The sequence below is a fragment of the Diplotaxodon limnothrissa genome, linkage group LG19 (genome assembly GCF_057381915.1).
Source record: "Diplotaxodon limnothrissa isolate DT_005_m linkage group LG19, D_limnothrissa_male_GT1.1, whole genome shotgun sequence".
NCBI classification, from domain to species: Eukaryota; Metazoa; Chordata; class Actinopteri; order Cichliformes; family Cichlidae; genus Diplotaxodon; species Diplotaxodon limnothrissa.
The window spans coordinates 22,784,411-22,808,583 of NC_140614.1; the positions used below are offsets into that span (position 1 = coordinate 22,784,411).

Sequence of the window (24,173 nt, forward strand, 5' to 3'; positions counted from 1 at the left end):
TATTTTTATTTGTTTCAGCTGCTTCCCTTCATATGCTTTCTGTTTCTTCTCATTTTTACCCAGTTATCATATCTTAATTAACTTGTATTTAATTAAGATAAGGGGGGTTGTTGTCTCTCATGCACACTTTAACTTTAAACACGGCTAAATGACATGCTGTATAATCTGCTTTCTTTAAAACATGCTTCAGCTTCAGAATCTTTCAAGCTTGATTTTGAGTTTTAAGTCTTACGAGCTGTCCTTAAAGGCAACCGCCTTCTCTATGGGCCAGCCTGTCTGCCATAGTCAGTCATGTTCAGGCGGGAATGCTTTTGGGCAAGTGGTGGGCCAGTCCACTGGGGCAAACGCACTCCCACTTCCTTTTCCCTATTTCCACAGGAGGAGTAGGCAGTGGTTGGATGAATCACAATGCTTTCTTTCAGAGTGAGTGACTCGTAGGAATTTGTTAGGCAAAGGAAGATGCTGCTGAAACGTGGCTTGGGTGGATCAGCTTTCCCTTTAGAAGGCTTCCTGGCTTCATGACAAATTAGGCCCACTGAGAGTGATAGGCTGAGCTGGAAAGCAGTAGCAGAAGTTCACACAGCCCAGGATGACATGTAGCTGTTGCCCTCACTTATGATGACTTATTAAAACACTCAAGAGATTATCACTTCCTCCGGCAGAGTGTCTGCCTCTTTCCAATCTTGGGAGTAACTGAGATCATCACATTCACACATTGCTATTGCCTGGTCTATCTGCTTAGTGACACAGAACAGGTCCTGATCTAGGAACAGACACACTGAAATTTCCCACATCTGTGTCCCAGCTGATTAGCACCCGTCAGCATGCCTGTAACCGGTCCCTCCTTATCTATGAGTTCACTGTTTTTAAAAGACCTTAGACTAACGGTTGGAAAGGCTTCTCAATGGTAGCAAAATTGTGCACTCTGCAGTTAAACAGTTGATCATCTGGTGGGGTTTCACAGAGAACATGAGTTCGTTACAGTTCACCTTTCGGCTGTGTGCTGTGGTTGCAGGTTTGCTGCCCGTTCAGCTGCAGCATGCACTCAAAGCTGCTGAGAGGAGAGGTCAAGTTTTCTATGGAGTGAATTGGAGACAAAGAGGACTAAGAGAGTGAAACTGAAGGGCAGTGTTCTGCAAAACCCTTGGCTCATTGAACACATGATAAAGATAAAAGAGGGGGTGTATTATCCCCACTACCTGCATCTATGCACTACAAACAACCAAAGTTTGAGAACTTGATTTTATTCATTTCAGTGTCAAAAAATATATGGAGCCAAAACTGAATGACAAGTGAGGGAACAGGTGCCCCTGACAGTGGTGTGATGTGATTTGATGATTTTGAGGAGTGGGTAATGCCACAGAGACCGGAGCGAACGTATTCAGGCCACCAGTTTTACTTTTAACTTGATTCTGATCTGGTGTTTGGTTCAAACCCGCAATGCTCTTTCCGAGCAGATCAAGAGTCTAGCCCCACAGGGATAGCCAGAAATAGAAAGCAACAGTTAGAGAGGGAAGGGTGAGGTGGTCCTAAGGGTCTTAAAGCATGTTAGTATAGACTGAACAAGAACACAGTAAAGTGTCTTTATTAAAAAAACACCCTTTGGAAGGGAATGCATCAATAGCTTTATAGCAGAGCTACTAAGTATTAAGCCATTTCAAGTCAAAACTTAGTCTTCATAGCAGTAAAAATCGCACAATGATAAGTACTGTGCAAACGTCTTGAGCCACCCGTTATTGATTTATTTTTGCTTTATTTTGCTTTGTTTATTTTCAAAGCGCCAGATTTTGTTGTTTTTTACTTAATGTGGTCTTAAAGGGTAGGTCAATGTTTTTCTTTGGATAATTGGATGCTTTTTCACTCATTTTCATTCCTGTCCTCATACCTGATTATTTTCAGATCAACACTTGCCACTGACTTCTGAATCATCAAAGCTTCTAAAACGGATGAGCCAGTGTTGTGTCTGCACAACAAGACTAAAAATATTGAAGACTATCCAAAAGTAAAGTCCTTAAGTAACCATCTGGCCCTTCTGTTGATAAATCAACAGCCTCATCAGAAATGGTCTCAGTGGAAGGGTGGGTGTGAAGAAGCCAATCTTAAGGAAGAGGAAAAAGGGTGAAAAAGGTGAGGCATGCCACATCATGCAAGAAAAATCAGTGGCAGCAAGTCTTAAAGTTGAAATTTTGCCATCAATATGTATGGTGGAGGTCAGGAGAGAGCTACAAACGTGAGTGTCTACAGCCATCTGTAAAACATGGTTGAGGCTGCATTTAGTTGGTGGTGTTGGAGTTGTGAACACAAAAAGCACAGAATGATTTTGATCCACCATGCAATACCATCTCGATCATTGCTGACTAGCATTCAGTTTTTTAGCATAACAATGAACCAAACACAGTACAAATGCAGTAAAAACACACGATGGAACACTATCTGTCAAGGACTCGCCTCCACAAACTTCAATACAGTAGTGTGTTGACAGAGAGCGTAATAAAAGGAAGGCCAACATCCAATGAATCTTCAATGTCCTTCAAAAAACCTGGAGAAATTTGTGTTTGCAGATGTCTCTAATTCCCATTTATCTTCTTATCTAATTATAAAGAAATAATGGGTGAATGAAGACTTCCGTACAGCACTTTAGAGTAAGGTTTTATCATCAAGGTTTATGTCACTTCACTGTTGTGATTGGTGTGGGGGTAGGGACAGGCTTAGGGCGTCGGGGGGTTCCCCGGAGGCATCTTCCTCGGGGGGCTCAACTCGGGGTAGCCAATTAGGGGCTCTTATGTGACAGTTTCCTCGTGGCTGCGTGTAGCGGGGCTAGGGGAGGGTCTGTGCTGACGGACGTGGGTTACTGACCTGGTAGCCTGGCTGCCCCTGGGTGGGTCCGGGATGGGCATGAGGTTCTGGGGGCGCTCCGGCTCTGGGGGGGGGCCTGGCTGGGCCTCGGGGGCTTGGGTCCTGGTTGGTGTGTTGCCGGGGTTGTGGGCGGGTGGGTGTGTGGGGGCCCGGCCTTGGCGCAGGGTGCCGCCGGTGCGTCGAGCCACCTGGGGGGCTCTTCAACTGGTGGGGGGGGTTGTCACATCTTGCAGGAGCTCTCCTCTCTTCGGGAACTCTCTCTGCAGGAGGGGGAGATACAGGAGAGGTGGAGGAAGATCTCAACCTGGGCGTCTATTGTCTTGTGTAGTCTGGAAGATGAGTGGATGACTGGGTGGGTGGAGTTTTCTCTGTGGTGGGGTTGGGTGGACTGTCCCGGGCTCTGTGGGGCCGGGCGGCGCTGCTGCACTGGGCCCCGGTCCGGATGGGCCTGGGCCCCCTTTCCCTGGCGGGTCGCGGAGTATGGGGGTGCCTACTGGGGTCAGCGGGGGAGCTGGCGGAATCCAAATTACCATCAGGGTGTACACCTCACCCCCGGCGTCGTTGCCCACCTCTCAATTTTAAATACACGTAGACATTGAGGGCTAGCAGGAGGGCCTATGCGCTTACCTGCTGCTCTCTGGCAGGTAGCTCCATGCCCTCCTGGGTTTTAAATGCACCTTAGAACACACATGCATCAACACTATAATGAGCGGGTGGAGGGAGGTTTGGAGTCTTCTCCCACCCCCATTCTCTGCGGCCTACTGGAGCGGGGGGCTAGGAGGAAGAGTTGGCCGTCTGACTGGGGTCTGGAGTGTGGGGCCTCCCGGCTGCTGCGGAGTCGGGGTGGTCTGCTTCTCCCCACCGCAGGGAAAAGGGTAACACCACCTGGGTCTGGGTGCAGTTCCCCCCTCCAGGGGAAAGGGTACCTAGACCCGGTTCGTAGAGTACGCTTGGGGAGTGTGATTGTGTGTACAGCGTCTCTTTATGTCTGTCTCCACGTTGGTTGAGTGTGGAGTAAGTGCATATGAGAGCATGAGGGTGGGAATGGATGTTTGTATATGTGTGTGCCTGTATGTCTGTGTCTATATGTCAGGTTGGGTATCAGACGCCACCTCCCTGGGGACATCTCAAGCCCTCCAAGGTCTGGAGGTTGGTGGTTCTTTGTGTCCGGGGATGGGCGTCCAGGTACACACCGGCTCACTCCTTGGCAGCCGCTTATCAGGGCCTGGAACCTGGGGCTCGCTCGGGCCACTTCGGGGGTGGAGCGCCCCCGGTCTCTCGGCCTGGGGCTCGGTCACTCAGGCACAGCTGGCTGCCGGCGGAGCTCACGGGCGCGTCACTGCAACCCCCCCTGGTTTCTGCTCCGCGGCTGCTGAGTGACCCCTCATCGGGGACTCTCCTCAGCTCTTTCTGGGACAGTGGCGCGGCTGCCCCTCTGATGGTCTTTCTTGGTCTCTTATGTTCTGAGGGCCTCTGGATGTCTGGAGTTTTGATCTCCTCCATACTTGCTTCATGCCCTGGAGGACGGGGCAGTGGCTCCCCACACCCTCTAGCAGATCATTACATGAAGGAACCTTTTAAAAACAAGCGCGTCCATGCTCACAGGTGTACACACGGGTGATCACACACACAAACTACACCCTTTTTGGCTCCTACTTCGAAGCGCACTGTGTGCTGTCGATCTTGCGTGCTGAACGGTAATGTTTAGTATTTGGTATTTACTGTCGTATTCCCATAAATCATTGTGATGTTGTTTATTCTATTGCTCTCGTTTTCTTCTGCTTGTTTTCTTTTTTTCTTTCTCAACAGGTGATCCAGGTGATCGATATATGCATTTTTTTCTTCTTCTTTCTCTCTGCCTATTCTGTTGTGTTTTTTTTTCTTTCTTTCTCCCCTTCTTTCCTCCAGTCAAGTCTGTCCCGTATTCAGCAAATGAAAATAAAATAAACAATAAAAGGTGAATCAAATGGACCATAACGGCAAGGCTGGGATGGTCAATTTGGTAAAGTAAATCCGTTGGGCATCTTTCTTTGCCTTTAGACAATAATTCTGATGGCAAAAGAGCCAAACGGGACAGGCAAAAAAAAAAAAAAAAAGGTTTATGTCAAATCCCAGCTATTCTGCTTCATTAAGACTGTGTGGATATAATTATAGCAGATTACAGGGAGTGCAGAATTATTAGGCAAGTTGTATTTTTGAGGAATAATGTTATTATTGAACAACAACCATGTTCTCAATGAACCCAAAAAACTCATTAATATCAAAGCTGAATGTTTTTGGAAGTAGTTTTTAGTTTGTTTTTAGTTTTGGCTATTTTAGGGGGATATCTGTGTGCAGGTGACTATTACTGTGCATAATTATTAGGCAACTTAACAAAAAACAAATATATACCCATTTCAATCATTTATTTTTACCAGTGACACCAATATAACATCTCCACATTCACAAATATACATTTCTGACATTCAAAAACAAAAACAAATCAGCGACCAATATAGCCACCTTTCTTTGCAAGGACACTCAAAAGCCTGCCATCCATGGATTCTGTCAGTGTTTTGATCTGTTCACCATCAACATTGCGTGCAGCAGCAACCACAGCCTCCCAGACACTGTTCAGAGAGGTGTACTGTTTTCCCTCCTTGTAAATCTCACATTTGATGATGGACCACAGGTTCTCAATGGGGTTCAGATCAGGTGAACAAGGAGGCCATGTCATTAGTTTTTCTTCTTTTATACCCTTTCTTGCCAGCCACGCTGTGGAGTACTTGGACGCGTGTGATGGAGCATTGTCCTGCATGAAAATCACGTTTTTCTTGAAGGATGCAGACTTCTTCCTGTACCACTGCTTGAAGAAGGTGTCTTCCAGAAACTGGCAGTAGGACTGGGAGTTGAGCTTGACTCCATCCTCAACCCGAAAAGGCTCCACAAGCTCATCTTTGATGATACCAGCCCAAACCAGTACTCCACCTCCACCTTGCTGGCGTCTGAGTCGGACTGGAGCTCTCTGCCCTTTACCAATCCAACCACGGGCCCATCCATCTGGCCCATCAAGACTCACTCTCATTTCATCAGTCCATAAAACCTTAGAAAAACCAGTCTTGAGATATTTCTTGGCCCAGTCTTGACGTTTCAGCTTGTGTGTCTTGTTCAGTGGTGGTCGTCTTTCAGCCTTTCTTACCTTGGCCATGTCTCTGAGTATTGCACACCTTGTGCTTTTGGGCACTCCAGTGATGTTGCAGCTCTGAAATATGGCCAAACTGGTGGCAAGTGGCATCTTGGCAGCTGCACGCTTGACTTTTCTCAGTTCATGGGCAGTTATTTTGCGCCTTGGTTTTTCCACACACTTCTTGCGACCCTGTTGACTATTTTGAATGAAACGCTTGATTGTTCGATGATCACGCTTCAGAAGCTTTGCAATTTTGAGACTGCTGCATCCCTCTGCAAGATATCTCACTATTTTTGACTTTTCTGAGCCTGTCAAGTCCTTCTTTTGACCCATTTTGCCAAAGGAAAGGACGTTGCCTAATAATTATGCACACCTAATATAGGGTGTTGATGTCATTAGACCACACCCCTTCTCATTACAGAGATGCACATCACCTAATATGCTTAATTGGTAGTAGGCTTTCGAGCCTATACAGCTTGGAGTAAGACAACATGCATGAAGAGGATGATGTGGACAAAATACTCATTTGCCTAATAATTCTGCACTCCCTGTAGAAAGACAATGCAAGAATCTTCACAGTTGTCATCACATTTTTGTTTCAGATCTTGAGTGAAACAGAAACTACAGAACATTCATTTCTCTAAAAACTCAAAGTCAGTCACAAAATAAGGAATTAAAAGTCGTGAACAATCACCAGTTGACTGGGAACTGTGTGAAACCCTTGCCTCACAGTCTCGGGCTTGGATTATATTTCCTTGTGCGCACTAACTTCCTACTAACACAAGAGACCTGTATTTGATGTTCTTATAGTGCTTTCCGATTTGCTTGCAGGAAGCATTTCAAGTTGGTGCCCTTGTATTGTAATGGTCACCTCATACACCCTCTGATGATAACATTTATGTAACTCACCCCCTAGCAGATCTGTGCAGCTCATGGATGTGGAAAACATAACATTGGTGTCAGTGGGAAACAAACTCTCCTAGCAGGACTAGCAGGCACAGAGCAGTGACCCAGCCTCCAGCAGGAAGGTGTTTATGAATTCCAGCAGAACACCTGTCCTAAACACTACGCAAGACATATTATACAAGCCCTTTGCCCCAACATAGCAGGTGCTGCCTTTAGATCCTTCCTTTTTCCTTCCTGTCTGTCCCACGCCCCCACACAAACTCACACATTAAAACGCCACAGATGCAACTGCACGCATAATTTCACACGAGACACGTGCCGAATCTGTTACTCTAAGGAGCCCACAGAAAAGCCAGACCGTGCACAGCCAAAGACCACAATAGGCCATCTCTGTCATCAAGTACAAGTGACAGAGACGACCTTTAGGTTAGATCGTGGCATTCTGAAGCTATTTTAAATACACAAGCACATCATTTGAAGGACGTCAGACAGCTGTGTAGTTTCTGAAAATGTGAGTGCAGACTGTTCTTAGGGACGGCACGTGATCTGTCGGGTGTGCATGTGCACGTCTTTGAGTAAAGAAAGAAGGAAAAAAAAGCCTGAGCCTGAATTAATTATTGAAACGTTCCCACAGCATACGCTTCAGAGTGGTGATTATTTCAGACACAGTAGCCTATGTTTAGCTCTGCTAGGGGACAGGGGTAAGACTGAAGAGTCTCAGTAGATGATAAGCTTTATGTTGCTCGAAGAGACTGAGTGGTCTGTGAGGTTTTAATAGAGATGCTTTATCTTCTTGATAAGACTGAGAGGACAAGTGGGAAAGGCTTATCTTCGTTCCTTTTTTGGGTCTGGGAATGTGATGAGCATTTTGTCCTGTCCCATTGTTCAGCCACAATAAAAGATCATAGCAATAGCAATCACCTTCAAAATTTCCCACTGCAAGTTATTCAATTACTAAAAACATAAATATAATTATTACATTTTCAAGTTTAAATTGGTTGACCTTGAAAAACAAGGTGACATAGGGACCATCCTTTTTTTTAAAAAACTATTTATCTAATTTAAGGTCTGGGCTTTTGCCTATAGGTAGAAGCTGACATAGGGTGAAAGCAGAATACACCCTGGACAAGTCAATAATCCATCATAGGAGTAAAACAGAGAACCAGACATATTTTGACTGTGGGAGGAAACCAACAGGAAGGATTAAGATGACAAGGAGGTTTGAGCCAGAAACCTTCTTGTGATGCTACAAAAGGTTCCATTCAAATATTGGAGTCAAATATTTTTATATTGCTATTCACAACACAAAGGGAAAAAAAGATGTTAACAATTAGAAAAGGGAACTTTTCTTACAATTTAAGGATTCTTCTTCTTGAGATAATAAAAAAGGTTTTCCCAATTCTAATGCCACTTTTTCACCATTAGGAGCACATACTAATAATCGCCCTCTGTCTATATATGTGCATGTCCCCATTGTCACCCCTAAGGTCCCTAAGGTGCAAAAAGTGATGCTACATGGTAGAACTAGGCTTAATAAAGGTACTTTAACAAAGTCCTATCTTAATATGGTGCATTTTAATAATTCATTCAGGAACATTCGGATGTTTATATCAATGGAACAACTTAATATTAATGCTTAGACCTGTCATATTTGTAGGTTTTAAGTGATGCCTAATTAATTGCTTTGGGCCTTTTTGGGTAGTTTTGGTAAGGAGTTATTTGGGCAACTATTAAAACTTTGTGATTCTCAAAACATACAACTAGATAATATTTTTTGGAAACCATTAGAAAACATTTATCAAATAATAATGTTTGATGTATGATTCTGAGTGAGCTTTTTCCTGCTGAACCATCACATAGACACACACACATATACTCTTACAGACAAAACAACAGTTGGTCTGTGTCTTAATCCAGGGACAGTCCTTTTAAAGTATTTTACTCCCAGAGGGACTGAAAAGGGTGTAGACTCCATTGAATGCCATTTTTAGTGAAGTGGGTGTATTGTTTTACTTGGCAAATGTCTACATTGCCCACTGCTGGTCAACGTTCTATTCCATACACTTTCACTGCTCCCTCGTCTAATCTGAAAGTCTATTTTTAGCCCATGCACACTGGAAATATTCAGAACATTTGTCATTCCACTTTCTGCCTCGTGTTTGTTTACAGTATAAATAATTTTTTTTTGCAGACACATGTGCTGTACAGTCTCAACGGCTGTAATAAAGGCGCGGCAGCCATGCTGAATCCCAGTGAGGGCCCCTGTGTAGCAAGGGTGTGCTGTGGAGGCAGCTGGCAGACAGTTTTGGAGGTTTTGATCTTGCTATCGCTAAGTTCTGTGATCCTCCCTCTCACAGAGCTCCCTATCATTTCCAAGAGAATCACTCTAAGAGAGTCACATGTGAAAATTGTACTGAAAATAAACAGACTGGTGACATGAAGAGAATAATTAGCATAAATAACCTTCTTTTAAAAGTTTTACATGCATAGCTTCATTCTTTATAAGCTGGACGTTTAATTTAGCCAAAATCTTATACCGGATGCTCTTCCTGATGCAATCTTCACCACTCTGGCATGAGAAGTACACTGATTTGTGACCCTCTGTGGAGTTGCACTGTATCTTTGTGTATCTAGAGAAAGACTATGATAGGGCATGAAGCGAGGAACTGGAAGAGGGTCTGAAGAGGTGGAGGTATGTGCTGGAGAAAAGAGCAATAAGCAGAGATAGAATACATGTATATGAATGAGAGGGAGGCCAGTTCGAAAGGTAAACATGCAAGAAGCAGAGATAGTGAAGACAGATGGGTTTAAATACCTGCATTCAACCTTTCAAAGCAAAGAACAGTAGACAAGAGAGGTGAAGAAGAGAGTGCGAGCTGGCAGAATGGGTGGAGACGGATGTCAGGGGTTATTTGTGACAGAAGGATATCAATAAGAGTGAATGGGAAGGTTTGCGAGATGGTAGTGAGATCTGCAATGACTTGGAGAAGGTGGCACTGACAAAAACACAGGAGGCCGAGCTGGAGGTGGCAGAGCTGAGGATGTTAAGATTTTCATGGGGTGTAATTGAAGAGATAAAATCAGAAATAAGAAGGAAAACAAGAGGGGCCTCTCAGGAGTGCTTTGGAGACAATGTTAGAGAGGCAAGGCTGAGATGGTTTGGACATTTGAGAGGAGAGATAGTGGATATAAATTAGATAAAATGTGCTAAATAAGGAGCTGTCAGGCAGGAAGAAAACAGGAGAACCACAGAGAAGATTCATGAATGTAGTGATTGAGAATACGCAAAGTGTTGGTGTGTCAGAAGAGAATGTGAGGGACAGGGTGAGATGGAGTAAGATGATCTGCTGTGTTGTTAAAGTGTAACAGTATAGTGATCAATAACCCTCTGATTAGTGGCATTACAGTGGTAACTGTGCTGTGTGAGCTTCATTCATTAAGCTTCAGTCAGCAGAGGAGTCATTAGTCACAGGCACAAACTGACAGCTGGACACCTGTTTCAATCATGTAATCTGCACTTATTGATAGAAACACCACAGCAATAGTTTGACATGGTGAGAATGTGTTTTTGTGCTTTCTTGCAGACTTTTGAATGAGAAAACCAATTGAGCTTGATGTTTGTACACTAAATATACAGCTACTGCCAGCAGATAATTAGCTGAGATTAGCATAAAGCCAGAAAGCAGGGGAAAATATAAAAACACAAAAATGAACAAAACACAGGCACATTTTGCACAGTCAAATACAGTGTGGTAGACATTATTATCACTTTGAACTGAGCCATGTTTGCTGTTTTCACTTAGTTCAAGTCTATAGGTTAACATGGTCTGCTAATCTAAACATCTGTTTACATAAAGATGCATAAAGTTTATTTTCTTGTTCTTCTCTGTGCAGAAAGTTCACTGCATGCACTTCCTGTTCACAAACAACTATTTGGGCATGTTTTTTAAAGACTAATATTTGGTTTCTTGGTCACAAAAACAATCATTGGATTATTGTTTTTCCAAGATAAGCTCTTTATTGTTGTTGTGAACACACAAAAGGCAGAAATCTTTGAAATGGGTGAAATCTCCCAGAGCAGCCATCTATATCTTCCTTTCTTTCATCTCCCAGTTTGCTCACAAACAAAACAGGCCTACCAAAGAGTCACTGTGACAAGATCTTGCCTGCTTAACCCTCCCCAGCCCATATTTACAACAATAACTTGAAAATGTTCTTTACCTCAGTATATAACAAAGCCTGCCTGTTTCCTCCACATGAGCACAGACATTTCAGATGGAGTTCTCTTGCCAAGTCAAACTAACTGACGATGTAAAGAGACTTTGCTGTGCACTTTTGTGGTGTATAATTAGACCCTCTCGACATGGGTGGTGCTGCAATGGAAAACAAAACATGATCTACCAGGTCCCACCCTGATTTTAGGTATTCCATGGAGCCTTAAGAGACATGCTTTGATATTTGTCTCACAAGGTGCAGTCACAAGTACATAATTCATATATCTTGTGTTTAATGGATTTTCACATCAATCAATCATCCTAGACACTATAAAGCCACATATATTATCTGCAAACTGCTAACCATAACGCTAATTTAGCCAATTAGTACTGTTTATGTACTAATATTTTATTTGGGGTATATTGAATGTTACAATTAAACATCACAGACATATGAATAAATAGTTAACAAGTATTTAACCCAGCAGCAAAGCTGTTTCTTCAATATGACTGCCTTGACCTGCTAAGCGTATTATCACTTTAGACACGTAGGTTTGTCCATGGCCAGCGTCAGCATCATGGACAGGCCCCTGTAGCTCAGGCTCATCCAAAAAGCTACTATCACCCCTCAGCTGAATTCCAACACAATTTAAAAAATAAGACCTATGATTTGGTAATAAAAATGTTAAAACACCCACATTACACTGTAATAACAATCATGTTAATTATTCAGTTAATAGTAACATACTGTAACATGTCTGCACAAACTCCTTCCAACTAAAAACAGCTATTATTAGTTTATAAGGCTGTCTTGGAAGCATGGAAGCGCGATCTCACTTGAAACTTGCAAAATATATTCGCTATGAGCATACTGGGCATTTATGGTTATTATAAATGCATATTGGTTCATGATGTGGTTTTAGATAGGTTGTGTAATCTTGAATTTGTCATGTAGGCTGCAAAGGTGGTATCATTGCCCATTATGTCCGTCTACTCTTGCACTGACCATGGCTTTATTATTATGTGCCCGTTGTTTTTCCTGACATTTGTTTGATAATTTATGTGATACATATATAAAAAAACATGCATCTCAAGTTGCTGAGCAAGTGCTTGCCATTCCAGTCACTCATTTTTTTTCCTTCCGTCTAACTGTTGTGGGTTTTTCCCCACATGGCACAGTCACCAAATGCCAGAGCCTCTCTGAAGATTGAGACATTTTTAGCAGTTCAACCAGCTGTTTCTCTAAGAAAAAAAAGAGAAAGAAAAGGCAGTTGCACTTGTCTGGCAGCTCCTGGCATTTTGGCAAATGGTTCTGTGGTTAAGGGTGGACACTCAGTGACAGGAGTGTCTTGCAAGTTGGGGTTCAGAATATGCAAGGGATAACTTTTGGAGTGCCACATATTTCCATGTGTGAGACAGTCTCGCAGTAACACCCTATTCGTACGGGTCAGTATCAATAACCCACAACTGCAATATTCTTAATCCCTCTGGATTAGTGCAAAGCATTCTTGGGAGGCTGAGTGTTTCATTCAAAGCTGTGTGACAGATGACAGACTGAGGGATGTCTTCCAATAGAAACACACACACCCAGAAAAGACACAATAATATTGACTTAATGGCAACATTTGATAATCTTATGCTTCTGATCTACAGCTCTGTGTTGCAGCTTTAGATGCAAATAGCAGGCATCAACCCAAAAATCACAACTCACTGAAGTGACGTTTTCGCTGTTAGCGATGGCCACATCACGGTTCTTTTTTCTTCCCACAGCATGACTGTTTTTCATGGAGCAAATGGGGACAATAGAAATAGCTGTGCACATGATGTCCCCTACTGGCAGACTATGTTTAGTGCAACTTGGAGCATTTTTTTTTCAGTGAGTATTGGAAAGATCAGGCATTGTTAAGGAATGGTTTCAGAGCTCAATTTTGTGTTTTGTATGAGCTAAAGATAATGGATAACAGTATGTCTGAATTTGCATCGGTTTAAGGCAGGCAAGCCTTTGTCTTAAGTGGTCATTTTTATAAAAAGCTAGACAATAGCTCCCCCTAATGGTGACTGAAAATAAATACAAACTCCTAGTATTTTCTTTTACTTGCAATAAGTCAGCGCTATCTCCTCCCACAGCTCTCAGAGGACTGAGAACATGACTTCATAGACTAAAGGAAAAAAAAGAATATTGTCTTTAAAATCAACAGCAGTGGTGGTGAATGTGTTTTAGATGGATGTGCAGAGCAGTCTCCATACAGGAATCTAGGCATCTGTGATGTTGTACAGTAGCTCACTGGATTATTATCGGTAATATTTATCCTGCTTTATATACTTATACATATGTCTTATATCTATAGCAGGACTCACAGCAGAAGGTCACTGGCACTAACCTTCTGGTAAGGGAATATATTCAAGCATCCTCTAGAGAGCAGTGTTACAGACTGTTCCAAAGTATAGGTAATTCACTTTTAATAAGGAATACACCCATACAAAGTTAGGTGTGGAGGAGCGAGAGCTCTAACATTATTCCCTTTATTCATGCACCACCCATAGTGTGTCTAGATCCAAGCATAGGTTTCAGAAAGAGAATTAAAAATATATGAAATAGTTTCTGCAAGAAAACAGGTCTAACTGATTTCCTCTGTGTCTTTGTCTCTCCTGTGCAATCACCTGCTCCATGGAGGAGCGGAGGAAAGAAAGAGGACGAGGGAGGAAGAGAAGTAGGAAGAGAGGCCATCAGAGGTCTTCTTCCAAAGTGAAGGGAGGTTCTGCAGACGCTCTGCGTCTTGAGCCAATCCATCTCCACAGACTGAGAGTCATCAGGGAGAACACCTGCACTGCACTGCTCTGTACAGAGCTCTGCCTGCATGCTTGTCTTCCCGAATGCAGCAACATCTGGCAGAGGAGCAAGTGTATTAAAAAAAAGGAACATCTGCACAGCATCAAGCAGCCAAGTAAACAAACAGCCCTAATGAAAGTGGTAACAGTTCCCAAATACAAGGGTGCATTGTCGACCACCTATTTTCCTTTAATTAAAGGCATATTAAGCACTGGCAGTGTTTTCTTCTGAGCCCATTGGGGAAAATTACAACAGCTCAAAAGACTGTTCACGTGTGTCTCCATATGCTTAACAAATAACACATAATGTGCAGGGATATGCTGGATTATGCTTTACACTTGAAATATTCCACAAGACAGCAATATAATATGCACAAAAATAAGCATTTATGCAGAAATGCACTGTTTGTTGCACATAGCAGTGTATACTTAAAAATAAATGTACAGTATAGTGATGCTCTTTCATCAGTGAGCATGCAACTATACTACAAATCAAAATATTGTGCAGTGTACCATTCACTGGCATTGAAAAACATCGCAAATTCAATGTAATTAAATTTGAATGACACAGTGTAGATGTAAATCCTTGTACACATCCATACATAAACACACACATGCACAAAAAACACACAAAGCACACACTCCTTGTCTCTCGTTCCTTTTCATAAAAGAGCCCCGGGACATAATACAGAATCCCTCCAATGCAGCACAGTTCCAACTGCACACTTGAGTAGGAGTGCATACTCTAAGTACACATGATTGGCCTATAACAGTCATGTGACTGCAGACTGTGATCCCCTGTGTTAGGTCACAGTAATTGACGCTTCCATATGGTATAGATCAGACGTAGCCTTCACCACGCATTCCTCTGTCACAGAGGCCCTATGCTACCTACAAAAAAAGTGAGCCAATCAAACAAATATCTGGTCACTCAGAATCACACATTGTAGATACCTTTCCATAAAAGACGGGTAGCCATGTAGAAAAAAAGCTATGCTCATGTGAGGTTTTTTTAAAGCATTCTGTGGTTTGATTGACAATTTATTGTGCCTTATCCAAGGTGATATGGTACTGTATGGTTTGTTTTTGGTAAGATTGAAAGAATAATATAAACACACTCACACACAGGCTACTGATAAGAACAGAAACACTGCTGCTAGTCCATGTTGCAGAACCAACATCCTATTTTAATGGCAGATTATTAGCTTGTTCTCCTAACCACGTGCACATAGAGTTGTACTGTGGACTAACCATGTCATTGTAATAAGCTTAATAATCCTAAATCTCCATAGTATTTCCAGAATCCAAAATATATCTCATATTATCATACCATAATTCACTGCATGTTTCTGCCTTCACTGCATGCTGTGGTTATAATGTAGTCCTATACAGTGAGACAAAAAAGAGCTATGCTATCTTATACATAAACCACCAATCCTAACTTTAATACACCTTTTTAGATTGGAAGAATTTGCATATGTTTTCCTTTCTTTTGTTAATAAAATTATGTATTTAAGGACAAATGTTAAATAAATGTTTAACATTAAAAGACAAAACTATATAGCTACACGACAGTGTGCCCTATCATGACAGCCCCAAAACCACCACTATAAACCACCCTAAAAATTAGACCACAGGGATGACCCGGTGTCTTTCTAATATACATGAATTATATTTAACATACTTTGTTATTTTTACATTTAAGCCCGTGCATCCCTCCCCTGCCGGTCCACTGACCTCTGACCCTCACTGACACTGTGAGCATTGAGGGATTTAGGATCACAGCACTGGTTTATTTTTAGGGCTGATGCATTTTTACACAGCTATACAGTTCCAGGTAAAAGGCTTATTTTAAAACCAGCTCTGGAACCTGTCCACAATTCATGAGTCATCCAATGTGGGAGTTTATACAGTCCGAAGTAGGCCTGGTAGGCCCTGGAAGTTTTCACATCGAGCTCTTACTTAGAGACTTGCTTTCCACCGTAAGTTATCGCGATACTTGTCGATTAGTTGATTAAAGAGCTGTATAATTATCATAAATAAATAAAACTTTAAGCTAGTATCCAAGTTTCATGTCTTAATAATAAATACAGGTCCATTTCCAAGAAATGTACCCTTCCGTTTATAATCTAAACTGGCAAGTAAAAGGTAAATGAACTACTTATGTAAGGTTAACCGAGTAGTAAAGTTAAGCAAAGTTAATAGGAAAACGCTTCTTTTCGGACGAGCGCGTGCTTGGTTGCTAACAGTGACGTAGGTACAGTTTAAAAAGGCAAATATTTATTTATTTATTTATTAAATTTTATTTTAAGTTAAAGAAATTTGTTTAATTAAATCGTTAATTTGTTACAGTGCTGATTCCCATTTACCAGCGCCAAAGTTGTGGGCTAAAAGAAAAAAGGCGTACTGTCTCTTTAAGGCAGCCAGCCAGTCTCTTCGTATTGATCAATCCACCATTTTCCAACACAGAGCGGCGGCAGTGCTAACACAGCTCCGGCAGCGCGAGAGAGAAGAGAGCCACCCCTCTACCTGGAGAGGAAGCCAGGGACCGGGGGCAGTCATGGCAGCGAACATGTACCGGGTTGGAGGTAAGGTGGAGGGGGTAGTATTTTAAGACCTTCCTGTAATTTTTTATGGCGGACTCGCCATGATTAACGTCGGTTCTTTTATGTATTTACAGCGCGTGGTCCGTCTTTTGCTTCCCTTCTTTTATTTCCCTAAAGCTAAAGAGCCTTGTGCTTCACAGATGATGATGATGGTGACTGTGAAGAGGAGGATGGTGATGAAGAGTAGTGGTTCTCTTTACAAAACTGCTCCCCGGATTTCCTCGCTTCTTTTTGCGTTTTTCTTGCAACTTAGCAAACAAGTACTTTAGTGCAACGATGCACTCTGAGTAACATGCATTGCGCTTCTATATATTTTGATGTAACGTAGTGGATATATTCTAAAAGTTTTGCGTGCCATTCAGCTACAGCCCGGACTATACGCTCACAGCCATAAGTAACGTCGTAAGTGCTTTAAGTGTCCTGCAGAAACCTCTCAGTGCTCACAAGACAGCAGCAAGGAGTGCATGCTTTTAAAATGCAGGGAAGGAGTGGAACAAAAAGTTAAAGACAACACTTTACATGCAGGAACCACTAAAATTCTCAAAGCATGCGTAGAGATCCGTTTTACACATTTATAACCAGTGTGTCTTCGCTTCTTTTGTGCAGGCAATTCAACTTAATACCAAATTAAAAATCCTGATTTCCCCTCCCACTGATTTACATCCCGTAGGTACTGTGTGAAAATGAAAACACGATAACCACTATAGCTGCACTGTATTTTAAATAGAATGTGCTGTTTTGAGGGGGTTTGCAGTGGAGATGCATAAAAAATGGAGAGCTTTTTAGATGTGTCTTCAAAAAACTTCAAATTTAGCTGTCAAAAAGTGTCACCACACAGAGGTTTGATGTGACGACTGTAATGGAGATGGCAGTCCTAAGCATTTGCAGGACAGTTTCTTTATTCTTTCTATATTCATCCACTTTAATGTCTTTTTGGACTCTGTGGCCATTTGTCAGTAGAAAAGGGAGGGAAAGCAAACTGATTATGTTTTTAAGATTATTAAGTACTAATGTCATTTGAAATATGACTGATGTGATTGCAGTTGGCTTGGAGCATGAATCAAAAATAGCCTATGCTGAAGATAATGGCATTGTTATTTAGTCAAATGAAACAAAGCCTACCTGAGTGAGAGCTGGATTATGTTGGAGCAGGGTAAAAAGTTAACACTTTACCAGCCAGATGTTACTTAGTTTAGTATTTCTGTTTACGCTGTCAGTCTCTTACACTGACATACCAACCAGTTAAGCTATGTCTTGTTTGTAGCACACTAATTTGCAGTAAAAAAGATTGTTTCATTTATTTCATATCTACCTCGCAGCTTTAAGGTTGTGTAGTTTGACTAATTTGTGAAATCTAATCAATCAGAATGGCTTAAACATTTAATGCTCAGTCATCAAAGCAAAGTTGATTACTTTTTTGGAAAAGTGAAAAAGTAAAAAGTAAGCTCAACCTTCACAATTCAATTTAAAACTACAAAATACAATTTAATAAGCATAGTCTTAATTCGTCCTACAACCACACTTCTAGTTTAAAAAAATAAAATCACAGTTCTAGTTTGGCCTAAAAATAGGCCTCATAATTGACTGAAGCTTCTCCAGGCCAACACCAGAACAAAGCAGAAGCCCACACAAAGATGGCTGCTGCTTTGCAAGACAATGCAGGATCATCTTGGGAAAGCAATGAGTCCCCTTGAATGAGCAGTGGACAAAAGACAAAAGGTCTTGATGTCTTTGTTTTCACCATCCAGGCCACAAGCCACTCTTCCGGTGCCTGCAGCACTTCTTCCTAGTGCTTTCCCTCATGTGCAGGAAAGTGTTGGTGACTAAGTGTAGGCTACACGATAACTTTTAACCATTTCAGCGGTTGGAAGACGTTTTTATGAATGCAGTGAAATTTTAAAAAAGCCTCTAAGACTTGCTGACGACTTGTTTTCCCCAAGTGAAAACAACGCTTTCCTGAGATCATGATGTTCTAAATTTGGTTGTCAAGTTGTTTAGAAAGTTTACTACAATTTTTGCTAGTGGGTATTCAGACCTATCATTGAAAAAAGCGGACAGGCTTTTAAAACTGTGGAGCTTTGATTTTGTAGTTAATATTACAGTAAGTTGCTTGGTGGTGTTAAGCCAGGTTCAGTTTTTGGCCAGGTCATCCTCTGTTTGTTTCTTTTAAAATGAATTTGTACAACAGGCTTCTGAATGAGGACCTACTGTGATAGAGATGTTCCAAAATATAGTAAAAGATGTCCTGTTTGTATTTTCTGAAACTGTGTTGCTCTGGTCAAAATATATTTCTACCTAGAATGAGGAGTGTGGGTTTTATTCCCCCATCACCTGCATCGGAACTGCAGTATGAGGCCATATCCGAGGATGTTATGATCACGAGGAATGATTACAGGATGCAAACACTTCTTCGGTCGTCATATGGGTAGAGGTCTGTTATTTAAAGAAATAATTGGAAAATACGGGATCCATCCTTTAAATAAGAACTTGTATTGAAATGTTTGGATTGTGACAGCTCTTGCACAGAGTTTGCAAAATGTGTTGCATTGTTTACTAACTTAAAAAGTGAGAAACTTGGGTGTTAATGCCCACATTTCCTTTGGATGGTGAGGATTTTCTACAGTAATTATTCAGAATGTGCCTGAAGGTGTTGCACTGTTTACTAATCTACAAACTGACTAAATTACAAACTTTGACAGTGCCCACACTTTGTTTGGCTCATGGCTGGTGTTAATCTCCCACGCTGGCAGTTGTGTCTCTTGCAGGGTCTGGTGGGTGTACTCGCTGAGTGGCGAGCTGAGGCTTCTTTGCTTCAATCCTGCCAAGTTCAGGACAACTAGTTGGACAGATGCATGACAACCTTTTTAGAATAGAATAGAATAGAATTCAACTTTATTGTCATTGCACATGCACAGGTACAGGGCAACGAAATGCAGTTTGCATCCATCCAGAAGTGCTTTAGTGATATAGATATATTACAATATGTATTAGCAATAATATAGATATGTGAGTATATTACAGAAATGGGTCTATTATGGTATGTTATAATGTACACGGTATGAAGTATGTTGTGAATATTCTATAACTATAAGTATGTACAGGCTGTAGTGAGTACAAGCTATGTACAGGATATGAACAGGATATAAATATGAAAAACTATACAGAATATGAAATAAATAACTTTACAGAATCTGGGATATACAGCTATACAGAAATGGGAACTATGCAAGTTGTAAACAGTTGTAGGATTAAAGATTATCGAATGTACAGAATGATTATTTACACAGAGCTATACAGTAGTGCAGTTAAGATAAGTGAGGGTGTAGATAGTTTCTACAGAGGCTATATAAAGTGCTAGTGGTTGTGAGTGGTGGTTCAGTCCATGTTATTATTGTGTTTGAGGGTACAGTTGTCCATTGTGGGTGTGTGTATGTTCAGTCCATGAGTTTAACGTGGGTCAGATGTCAGGAGGCAGAGTTCAGGAGTCTGACAGCTGTGGGGAAGAAGCTGTTCCGGTACCTGGTGGTCTTAGTCCGGAGGCTCCTGTGGCGCCTCCCAGAGGGCAGGAGGGTGAAGAGTCCATGTGATGGGTGACTGGGGTCTTTGATGATTTTCCCAGCCCTTTTCAGACACCGCTTCCTGTAGATGTCTTTTATGGCAGGAAGTGGTGCTCCGGCGATGCGCTGGGCAGTTTTCACGACCCTCTGCAACGCCTTCCGGTCCGAGGCAGAGCAGTTCCCGTACCAGACTGTTATACAGTTGGTCAGGATGCTCTCGATGGTGCAGCGATAGAAGTTCACCAGGATGTCTGAGGACAGGTGGTTCTTCCTCAGAGTCCTCAAGAAGAAGAGGCGCTGGTGAGCCTTCTTGACCAGCTTGGAGCAGTTGGTCGTCCAGGTGAGATCCTCGGAGATGTGGACTCCCAGGAACTTGAAGCTGCTCACACGCTCCACAGCCGTCCCCTTAATGTGGATGGGTGGATGTGGGTCAGCATTCCTCCTGTAGTCCACGATGAGCTCCTTGGTCTTCTCGGTGTTAAGCAGCAGGTTGTTTCTGTCGCACCACTCAGCCAGACGATCCACCTCCTCCCTGTAGGCGGCCTCATCGTTGTCACTGATGAGGCCAATTACCGTGGTGTCATCTGCAAACTTAATGATGGTGTTGGAACCATCAGCAGGTCTGCAGTCGTGGGTGAAGTCGTGGGTGAAGTCGTCCATTCAGCAAAGTATCATTGTGTTTCTGAGGGGGTCAAACTGCCCGAACGCCAATCACAATAACCCCTGTTTGCTAGCTTCCTTGTGTTTCCTATGGACTTAAGGGTCTGGTTGTATAAACTTCACTAGAATGAATGTTTGAGAAAAGAGTGGAAAAATTTGCTGATTTATCGCATTTGTTAAGTGCAAGCTGCAGTGGCTGCTGCAGTATGATTGCAAGGTGTCATGGGAGTTGTGATCTAATTATTATAAGATCAAATCCATCTCAGCCTTAACACCACTGCTGACTTTATGCAAAACTGCTTTTTAAACATTTTTTTATTCCTCTGTGTAAAATATTATAATATGTCAGAAAAGTGAGCGGGACGGGATATGAAAGACATATTTTTGTCTCTTTCCTGCTTTTGCCAGGAATCCTAGCAGATACTAGCAGGCCAGGTAGATTGTATAGACTGTACAGAGGTGTATGCATCTGTGCATACAGCAGATCGTACTTGATTGTGAGTGATATCAAAGTGTGAAAATAAGGTGCGAGTTTGACTTTAGGATATTAAATTAGCTTCTATTACCATAGAAACCTTCATCCATACTATGGCAGTCTATCTTGTCTGCGGTTGCTGCTTCTGACAACAGACACACCTGTCCGTGTGACTGCATGAGTAAGCATCGGATGGGGTGTGAGCTGTGGAGGGCATGTGTTTGCTTGGACTAACGTGGGCAGATGTTCATGCTCTTCCTCTGCTGCCTCTCCAGCTCCCTTTCTAGCTCTAGCCCAGCCTTTGAAAAAAAAGAGAAATATGACTAAAGTATGCTGTACTACGTGTAGACATTGAGTTCTCTAGAGATGAGTTTGAAGCTGGAGCACTTTTTGAATTTGAAATAAATTGCATAATTTCATTAAGTTGAAATATTTGGATATGCCATGGTGCAGCTTTATTGGGGCTAGCATATTGCAGACTAAATGGAAGCAAAGATCAGTTGGTCACTGCGTTGTTGGTTTTTCTGTCACATAATCACAGTGTTGGTAGAGCTGTCTTTTAGGGATGTACAGGCAGACTTCCAGCTATCGTTTGAAATGTCTACGAATTTGATGATTCACCACGTAGTCTGTAGAAGTTCAGAAAATAGTCCCATCCCAAGTCATGGATACATGAGGAGAGAGGTGTAACTTTGATTTCAGTAGTCAGTGAGACGTACAAGAAAACACATACACAGAATCAACAGTCAAATTTGTTAAAAAAAAAAAAAAGGTTCATACCCTTTACTAGGTATGAACAAAGTTTTATGACCGCTTAATTTTAGACTCTGCTTAAAAGTGCCGACAGGATCAGCGAGTCAGGGTTAGAGTACTCGAACGATTGCTGAGCCAATTTATGTTCTGGATACACTAAGGCAAAAAAGGAAACTGCAGCTGTACTTGTCTACATCTTCACTACAGTAATGATCCCTGTTAAAATTGTTTTGAACCTCTTGCATCATTGCAACAGTGTGGTTTTCTTATTATGTTTCCCACTTCAGCTGTTATAAAGTAGATGATTGGCTGTGGGGAACTGCTGTCTCTTGGTGTTGGTCACAGATTTCGGTTCAGCATTCTTGTATCCTCTTTGTGATGTCTGCGATCTGTAGAAGCTACAATCAGAAATGTAATGAATTTCACATGTTAATTTGCTTTTTGTTAACTAATCTAATAATTCAAATGGCTAATCACTGCAGCTTTAATGTACTACATAAGTTATAATACGCTAATACACAGATTCCCAGCTGTTTGTCTCATGACTGTGCCTACTCAAATGCCTTTAACTAGGAGTGTGTTGCAGGGTGTGTCTCTGAGCTGTTCGACAAGTGATGTTCCCTCTGGGATTGCTTAATTTAAATTGCTTTAAGAAACTCTCAATGACAAAGTTGTTTGAAAACAGAGATTTAGGTAATAAGATGAGCATAGTGTTGGTGAATTGTACTTTCTGGAGGGCATATTTAACATAATAAACCACTACGACTATGTAAAGTGTGTCTCGATGAGACCACCAATACAGTATAGTTTTCAGCCAGAGCTGTGGGATTTGGACTTTAGGCCCTTACAATGTGCATCTTGGATTATCCTGGTCACCTTAACCGAAGTTTACAGTGAATGTTTGGATACAGGTTATTTTGATTGTAATTCGCACACCTGTTCCACTTATATTAGATTTTATCTCTTTCTGGTTGATTATTTATCTCATGTTTTCTTTCTCTCTGTCTCTCTCATCATTGCGTCTCTGCCAGTCTGTCTCTCTGGCCTGGTTTGAATCAGCCCAGCAGACTCTCTCTTTCGGGGCTCAATAACGTGCCTTGATTGGCTCACAGAAAATTTGACTGCACTATGACATCATGGCCGCCGGAGCCTGCCGATTGGCTGACGCTGAAAGTGGGGGATGGAGAGCGGGGTGGTTGTACGCGGGCTGATGTGACGGGAGGGCTGATGGGAAACCGAGAGACTGATGCTGCTCATTGCCTACAGGCTCTCTCTTTCTGTTGCTCTCATTTTGAGTTCCTCTCCAGCTTGCTCTCCAACAGGCTTCAGCTCCTCACATGTAGAAACTCCAACATTCAACCAGGCTGTTCTGGACAGTCACTGAGCCATTTTCCTCCCATGGTTATTTTATTACAATTTTTTTTCTTCTTCTGGAGGTGGCAGGAAGGGACACGGGTTGAACTTAAGTGTTTCCATTCTTGGTAACTTAAATTTCCGTGCCAGGAAAAAAAAGAACACGTTGAGCTTTGCCCAAAGTCCGACCTTCTCTAAATGTAGCGGGAGACGTGCTGTCACCAACCAAGGGGGGAAAAAAAAATCTTAGCATGTAGTGGCGATTCACACCCAACACCACATCAAACCGAATGTTCAACATGTGGTTCTGCTTCATTTTCTAAAATGGTTATGACGCATTTTGGCTCCTGATTAATGGGTCCCTCTGAGCTGGTGAGCGTTTGAGGGCCGCAGCTACACGTCATCATTTCTCCCCACGCTTTGCCAAGAGACTTGTCCCTATTTTTTTATTTTTTTTTGGTAAATTAGGATTCTTCTTGTAAACATGGACTTTTTTTCCTTTTCATTTTTTTGCAACAAAGGGATTTTCCGTTCTCAGTAGTAATTCATGTGATGATTAGTTGATTGATTATTTACAGCATGGCTATCACAGCGTCCCACAGCAAGTTGGTGTCCTGGAATGTTTTGTTTCCTAATCAATAGTCCAAAAGGGAAAGGTTTTGTTTGTTTATGTAAATAAATTTAAAATCCTTTCTTGCCAATTTCCCTGAGAAAAAAAGAGCCAAAGCTTATAATTGAATCTAAATAACTGTTTCTAAATGTGTATGAAATAACTAATTGATTCATGGCTGCACTACA

The 24,173-nt window shown here is 42.0% G+C and overlaps 1 protein-coding gene across 1 annotated transcript in view; it reads left to right on the plus strand.

Moving 5' to 3' along the window:
* The first annotated feature begins 15,894 nt into the window (after positions 1–15,894).
* mta1 (metastasis associated 1) overlaps positions 15,895–24,173 on the plus strand; it is a 49,433-nt gene continuing 41,154 nt past the window's right edge. The window contains exons 1-2 of the mRNA XM_085343503.1: positions 15,895–15,953; positions 16,441–16,559. Of these exons, the coding sequence (XP_085199629.1) occupies positions 16,532–16,559 (28 nt within the window). The 5' untranslated portion in view covers positions 15,895–15,953; positions 16,441–16,531. The remainder of the gene's footprint in view (positions 15,954–16,440; positions 16,560–24,173) is intronic.